Here is an 8,399-nt window from a genome sequence, read left to right on the forward strand (position 1 = left end):
TTACTCTTCTTATCGAATCGTATTCACACCCTTAAAAGAACGAAGCGAATCTCATTTTTCAGGTTTTGCAAAGTCACCATCCCACGTTGTCTTCTCTCTAACTCTGTTTCTACGTGCGGCCTGGACCCACACAGAACGTGGTCGACATCAGTCAAAACCGCGGCTTATAGCTCAAGCCAGCTGGGTTTTTGTTCCTTTGACGTAGATTTATTTATTTTTAAAAAAATGAAAGCTCAAGCCAGCTTGGCCTCACTACTACCTAATAAAATTTCTTGCATCTTAAAGTAAATAGCGTCCTTCATCATCTCTCCTTGCTTTTGTAGGAACTGTCCGTTACCGTTTCCACTTACCTGTCCGGTTCAATCAGAATCACAGTCGAAGATTTTGTGATAGTGGAATTGGAACGCTTATTGCCTTAACTCCAAACATAACATTTCTCCGTCATAGTCTCACTCACAGACTCATCACATTCTGCTCTCTCTGGTCCCTCCCATTGTTGCTAGCAAGGTTCGCCTTGCTGCTGTCTCAGCCTCACCGTTTTATTGTGTTTGCTGTTCTGGGCTCCAGATCTGCTTTGTTCTGATTGTCGCTACCCTGCTGCTCCGTTCTATTAGTTTTTCACGAAATCACCGTTGCTCCGTTCTATTAGTTTCTCACGAAATCACCACTGGCCATCGGCCTCTTTGCTTGGTTCGCTCACGTCTTACCATCTTAGTACTAGCAGGTATTGTTCTTGTATAGGTGTTTTAAAGTCTAAGAGAAGTTAGTTTTTTTTTTCTTATTTCCTTTCTATGGAAGATTGGACTTGAATCTTGAGTTACTCTCTTGTAAGTTTTTTACTTTTATTCGTGAATTCTTGTCTTCTTGATCACTTTTTTTTAGTTTTGATTTGTTAATATTAGAGCAAAAAGAATGGAAACTGTTCTATTTTTCTTAAAGTGGAATGATATTTGTATTATGTTTGTGTAATTTTATTTGTATATAGATAAAGTTTTTATTTTTATATGTGACAAAAAGTATTTTAGAAAAAAAAATTATATATCAAATTTTTATCAATCTTTATAGTATACAAAGTGAAACAAATTTAACTATTCTCATTTCTAATAATTGCATTAATCACTTTCCCTTGTAATAAAGTAGGAAAACATTGTTAAAAATCCTATAGTTAAATGAAAAACATTTTCCTCTAAAAAAGCTTCAAACTTTAATGTTAGAATAAATGGAAAAACAGAGAATTAGATTCTGGAAAAGAAAAATATCCTAATGTTCTACATAAAAATGTGATGTACATAATAAATGATTATAAGAGCTCATTCATTACTCTCTCTCTCTCTCTCTCTCTCTCTCTCTCTCTTAATCTGCATAGATTGCCGGAATGTGGAGCTCAAGTTCTATGCAGCAACCGTTGCTTCTCCAACTTCTTGTTGTTCAGTCGCTTCTTGTAGCTGTGGTTTTAGCTCAGAGATCCACCACACCCGCTTGGAACACACTCACTGGTTTGTCTAACTTCCTTCTTTTAACTTACTAACGATCTGTGTTTTTATTTCTTCTGTTCTACACTCTCTATACTTTATTTGTTCTTTGGTTTTTGCGTGGAAACAAAGTTGGTGAAGCTACTTAATAGTGATGCTAATGTTAATTACTTAGTTTGAAGGGAAGTTGAAAATGAGTATGACACTTTGATTTGATGTCTCGTTGACTAGGATCCCCCGAAAACCATATCTGAAGGAAAAAATAACAAAAGTTTAATTTTGCCTTGTATATCTGAATCATCTTCCTAATATGATTATCATCTTAATATCCATTCAATACAAGATTTAGCATTTTTTATGAAATAGTTGTGGGTTAAAGTAATGTAACAGTTAATTGGAATGTTTGCATGTTCTGATCACAGAGTGAGTAATAGTGAAGTTCTTCACATAACCTCTAAGTTTATCCGTTGTTTTATTTCTTTTTTGAAAAGAAAAAATAAATATTCTCCTTTGAGCCACTCATGTTAATATTTTTCCATTTACCTAAATGATCTCATGGTAATCAAAGTCCATTTGAGAGTCTAAATTTGGGAATTCCTACATATAGTTGAGAGTTTGGTAACCTTGAATGCAGATGTTGCTTTCTATGATGCTTGGTGTATTGAAATTATTCATAATTACTTATTGTGATTTTCTTTTTGCAGGAAATCGTCCGTTGGTCGTAGCGCGAGGTGGTTTTTCAGGGCTATTTCCTGATTCCACAAGCCCTGCCTACCAGGTTGCATTATCAACCAGTGTATCTGATGTCCTACTGTGGTGTGATGTGCAATTAACAAAAGATGGATTCGGCCTTTGCCTTGCAGATGTCAAGATTGATAATGATACTGACATTGCAAACTTTTACCCAAACAAGAGTACTACTTACTCAGTAAATGGTGTCCGCTCCACTGGCTACTTTTCCGTGGATTATACATCAGATCAGCTAGCCAATGTCTCTGGTAAGTTAAAAACTTACCAATGCAGCATTTTTGTTGTATGTGTTCTCTTATGCTGATCTTGCTGCACTTTCAGTCTGTATAGTGTTTAAAGTTTTTCTTTATATTGTTGCTGACAATCTCTTGTTACTTGGCAGTGGTTCAGGCAATATATTCTCGAACTAATCTGTATTATGGCTTGCCAATTCTAACTGTTGACGATATAGCTGCTTTATCAAAACCACAACCAAGCATATGGATGAATATTCAGGTAATTGGAAGAAATATTCAATTCTATCACAGGTTGCCTTTTTCTTTTCCCCTTGATCTAAGTGTTGTTTTCTCTGTTATTTTTCAGCATGATGCATTCTTTTCGCAACACAAGTTGAGTATGAGAAGCTTTGTACTTGCAGCTTCTAAAAGGGTAGTTATCAGTTATATCTCGTCACCGGAGGTTGGCTTTTTGAGAAGTATAACATCACGGCTCCCGAAAGTAACGAAGTTGGTATTCAGGTTCATGGGACAGGATGTTGTAGAACCATCAACTAATCAAACTTATGGTTCACTCTTAAAGAATCTTACATTTATCAAGACATTTGCTTCTGGAATTCTTGTTCCCAAGGGATACATATGGCCCGTAGATTCAGGCCTTTATCTGCAGCCTCATACCTCATTGGTCTCAGATGCGCATAAAGCAGGGCTGGAAGTTTTTGCATCTGATTTTGCAAATGACAATCTAATTAGCTATAATTACAGTTATGATCCTCTTGCTGAGTACCTCCAATTCATCGACAATGGTGACTTTTCTGTTGATGGTGTGCTATCTGACTTCCCCATAACACCATCTGAAGCTGTTGGTAAGTTATTTATTTATTTATGATAGGAACCACCAAGAAATATCCTCGAACCTCTTTCTTTTGTAAACTTTTAATTCCATTAAGAGCTCTGTCTCTAACAATTTATTTCTCCATTATCCGGTCTCGCGAATCCATTTTGATTTTTTTAAAGCCAGTTATTGTTGAATTCCATGATTAATTAGGAAAATAAGAGAGTTAAGTATTCAGCAAAATGAAAGAAAGAACATGTTACTCTTATATGACGTGTCTTACATGAGAGGAATACTCACATCTATTTATAACAATATAAAATGCTAATCCTTGGAGATCATATTTGATAGATATGATATGATTCTATCCTGATTTCTAACGGTTATAGTGTGAATTTACATACCAAACGATGCATGATCCTGGAATTTGGTGATTAATCTTTCTCAAACTTGCCAACAAGTTATAGCTCAAATGACATAGTCTCCCCATACTCACCTAGAGGTCGCGGGTTCGAGTCTTCCTATCTTTAGAAAAAAAAAATCTTTCCCAAACTTAGCGTTTCTGTTAGCAAGTTTACTTTACATATAATGAGAATATGGGATTCTTGCACCTTTGATGAGGGTTCCAGTGCCACTAAGGTAGTTGTAATCAATCCTTGATGAAAGAAAGGGCAACGCCGCACAGGTCTCATTTATTCTTATTTTGGCCTTGGGGGATTCATGTCCTACTGTTGATGTTAGCATGCACATAAAGTTACTGAGATCTGTTAGATAATAACCTATAGCATACATATAGTTACTTAAAAATCTTTTAGTGAGTGACCTATCAGCTCAAGGCATTATTGATTTCACATCTTAAACTACAGTTTAGAATATGCTTCCTTCTCTAGGTAGGTCTGTGATCCTGATAAATAATATAATTGTCTACTGTTAAGTTACTATAATTGTAGATCTCATCACATTTTCTAAACAAAAGTTTGCACTCAGTTTTTTGTTGTGGCCTTTACATCCTTAAACCTATGAAAATGACTGCGTGTATACATTTATTTCCCTCTACTACTAAGTTCTAACTAAAGAATTCGTTTGTCTCCAATGCTACACTTGCAGATTGCTTTGCACACCTTGGAACCAATGCCACAAAAAAAGGTACAGCACTGCCCTGTTCTGATTTTTGGAACATGTACTGTGACCGTTCGTTAGTAATTTCCTTATTGTTTCATTGTATAATGCTGTTCTGGTGTTACTCGTGTTTCAGTTAACACTTTGGTTATATCAAAATATGGAGCAAGTGGAGATTATCCTGCTTGTACCGACTTAGCTTATACAAAAGCCATATCAGATGGTGTGGATATTCTCGACTGTCCAGTTCAATTGTCTAAAGATGGAGTACCATTTTGCTTGAGTTCCATTGATCTTATAGAGACTACGAATGCTGCTCAGTCAACCTTCAGCACACTTGCCACAACTATCCCAGAGATTAAGTCTGGCAATGGCATATTTACATTCAGCTTGACTTGGGATAACATAAAAAGCCTGACCCGTAAGTCAACGGAAGCTTTTATAATTTTCAGTTAGTTGTATGGTCTATCATTTTTCGTTATCTCCTTATATGCATTATTGTAATCCTGTCTTGTCCAAGCATAAGTGTTTTGTGGCTTACAACCTCTCTTTATTGGATAATCAACATTTCACTAATCATTATCATGACAACTTTATTCCTCTTGTATCTTCTGCTGTCTTGTAAATTGTTGCCTGTAGTTTTTGTCCTTTATTTTTTAATTCCTGAAGAAATGAAATAAATGCAAAGTTTTTTGCTTTCTCTTTTTCCCTTGCAGCCTCAATATTGAACCCCTATACCAATTATTCATTGAAAAGAAATCCAAAGAATAGGAATGCTGGGGAATTTGTAACATTATCGGATTTCCTATCCTTGGCAAAAAACCGGACTTCTCTGTCAGGTGTCATGATCATTGTTGAGGTGTGTTATTCAATGCTCGCAATTCCTGTATAGGATTCATTTATTAGCTGTAATTTGAACATATTATCTTGATAAAAATAAGGGTAAGTTTTTGTGTGAAAATGTGAAATGGTTTGGGTTGACTTAAGTTACTATCTAATAGTCCATTTGAGATGTGTCGTGTGTATTATATATAGTGAGATAATACAATTATTACACCTTTACATTATTAATATGTTATGATCAATTTCACACAATCTAACATTAATACTAAATTGTTCGATTCACTTTCAAAATCAAGGTAACAATTGTTTTAAATGTATAACAAGTCAGTACTATTTAATTCCATTTTTCTTGATATCTAGTTTTTTTTTTCTCAATAAAAAAAATTGGCTCAAATGATGATCATGAATTCATGATAGATAACTCAATAGTTGGATCAATGATAAAAAAATATTGAGAAAGTGTAAGTGCAGGTGTGCCAAGTCTTGCATTGTTAATCAATTCCTCCCTGTATATTTTTTGGGAAATTCCTCTATTGAAAGTTTGAAAAAAAGAGATTGCGTATGCTTACTGCCCAAAATCATATTCCTGCAAATTTTCAATCAAAAAAAAATTATTTTTGGTTTCTTTCCTTTCATTTTCCCCTATCAATTAACATTTTAGTTTCTTTCCTCTCATCAGAATGCAGCATATCTGGCAAAGAAGCAGGGGCTAGGTGTTATTGATTCAGTCATGAATGCTTTGAGCAAAGCAGGTTATGATAAACCGGGACCACAGAAAGTTATGATTCGATCCACTAGTAGCTCTGTACTACTGAAGTTCAAGGAGAAGACCAATTATGAGCTTGTCTATGAGGTTGATGAGACTATCAGCAATGCAGATAATGCCGCCATTGCGGATATAAAACGCTTTGCAAGTTCTGTGGTTATCAACAAGGATTCTGTATTTTCTCAGGATGTTCTCTTCTTGACAGGCACTACAAAGACTGTGTCAAAACTAAAATCTTCTAACCTCTCGGTTTTCGTGGAAACATTCAGCAATGAGTTTCCTTCTCAGGCATGGGATTTCTTCTCAGATGCAACTGAGGAGATCAACTCATATGTTACAGGAGCAGAAATTGATGGTGTCATCACAGACTTCCCAAAAACTGCAAATAGATACAGAAGTAAGTGATAGCGAATTCTTTTATAACATGGCTGCATTTCACCTCTGATTGCTAAATATTATGCACAAATACTTCAATTTTGATCATGTATTCTTATATCTATCAAATATTGTTGCCTTGGGTTTTTCTTATTTTGTGTCTAACTTTACACCAAAAGATAAAATTCTTTGTTCTATCTATTATTTGAGACAATGTCATATTAATAATAGACTAAATCCCCATAGTAGTTTCTGATATTCACGCCTTGCACCAATTTAGTCCCTAAGGTTTCAATTGTGCTATTATCGTCGAGATTGATCCTCGAGCGCCATAGTAGTCTGCAGTGACTCAGCAAATAGAGTGATGAGTTGGTACTCCAATGCCACGCAAGACACAGGTGAAACGAGGTTTGCTTTTGTCCCCCAATTAAGGCAAAAAGGAAGAAGTGTTTGTACAATCAAAGCCTTGTGCAAACCGTTTTAGATGCCATCATATACCAAAACGATGTCATTTCTGCTTTAGTTGGACACGAAAAGTAAACGTTGTTGTTTCGCCCGTGTCCCGCATGGCATTGGAGTTCATCACTCCGTTTCCGGTCGCTGCCGGAAAGGAATCGAGGGACCACTATGGTGCCCGGAAATCTATCTAGGGACGGTAATAGTTCAATTGGAATCTCAAGGACCAAATCAGTGCAAGGAGTGAATCTCCACTTTGGGGGTTTAGTCTCTAGAATAATTACTAAAATGTTTCTAGAATTGTATATATAGGTATTCAGTATCATATTTGAATACATCTTTTATACTTAATAGATATTGCGGTATTCATATTTAACATTTTTCATGAAAAGTATTTACATATCTTGTGGTCGGTAGTCGCATTCTTACTGGTTCAGTTCACCAATATAGCTACTCTCCATTCTCCTGCAGGGAACAAGTGCTTAAATTTGGGTAACAAGACACCTCCTTACATGGCACCTGCTCAACCAGGTGCTCTTTTTCAAGCCATTCCGCCCGGCGCAGCACCACCGGCTCCTGCACCGCTTCCACCTTTAACAGTCTCTGAAGTGATAGAGCCACCACTTCCCGCAGTTTCCAAAATATCCCCATCTCCGGCTCCTGCCGGAACCAAGACAGGAGGTCAGGGGAATGCACAGTCCAGGGTCACCATCTGCGCCGCCTTGTTTAGTTTCCCCGTGCTACTAGCTTCCCTTCTTTTGATTTGAGTGCATCATCTCCGTTCTATCGTCCAAAGAAAAGTGAACCATAAAAGAAAAAAATGAAACAAAACAGTTCAACATTTTCCTCGTCTCTTCTTCGATTAGGTGGCGTGAAGCTTTTGCTTCAGACTGCATGAATCCAGATTTTTTTTTTCTTTGGCACATACAAATTCATTTTCCTATATGTTGTAAAAGTTATTTTATGTTCATTCTTCATTCCTACTCCCCAAATAGCTTCGTGGTATCTATGAATACAAAATCCTGAATGGTACATATCTAAGAATTCATTTTGCATTATGTTGTTTTGTATCTTTGGTTATAACTTATATAAGGTATATTTAATTTAATAATTATATAAAGCTTGATATCATGATGAATGAAAGTTATCCAAAAGCATATGAATAGATCATTTCTTTCATTATATTCCTTTATAACTATGTTTCTTCGAATGTTTAATGGGTAAAAGATACCATATTATGACAATATGACTTATTAAAAGAGAGGTTAGTATTATGGATTATGGACGTGAGAAATTAAATAGGTTTAACTCAACATTAGCAGGTATAACTCAACACCAAATATTAATTCAAAAAGCTGGTTGTTTTAGACTTTTAAAGATTATTAAACCTTCATTTTTTTCCTCCAAAAGTAGACAATATTCATTCCATCAATTAAAATGAATACAATGTTGTAGTTTTTGTCCATGCTTGGACAACAAAACAAAAGAAAGGCGTTTTTTATCATATTTTTAGTGCTTGTTTTGCTATTAATTTGATAAAAAAAAATTAATAAAATTTTTTTTAATCT

The 8,399-nt window shown here is 35.5% G+C and overlaps 1 protein-coding gene across 1 annotated transcript; it reads left to right on the top strand.

Annotated features, from left to right (window-relative positions):
• Positions 229 to 7,889, top strand: LOC107630047 (glycerophosphodiester phosphodiesterase GDPDL3). The gene is made up of 10 exons (XM_016333067.2): positions 229 to 724; positions 1,367 to 1,496; positions 2,177 to 2,470; positions 2,605 to 2,717; positions 2,805 to 3,303; positions 4,380 to 4,418; positions 4,528 to 4,812; positions 5,108 to 5,250; positions 5,914 to 6,397; positions 7,303 to 7,889. Exons 2-10 carry the CDS (start codon positions 1,376 to 1,378, stop codon positions 7,596 to 7,598), a joined length of 2,274 nt encoding a protein of 757 aa, XP_016188553.1. The 5' UTR covers positions 229 to 724; positions 1,367 to 1,375; the 3' UTR covers positions 7,599 to 7,889.

Source organism: Arachis ipaensis, chromosome B03 (assembly GCF_000816755.2).
Source record: "Arachis ipaensis cultivar K30076 chromosome B03, Araip1.1, whole genome shotgun sequence".
Classification (NCBI taxonomy): domain Eukaryota; kingdom Viridiplantae; phylum Streptophyta; class Magnoliopsida; order Fabales; family Fabaceae; genus Arachis; species Arachis ipaensis.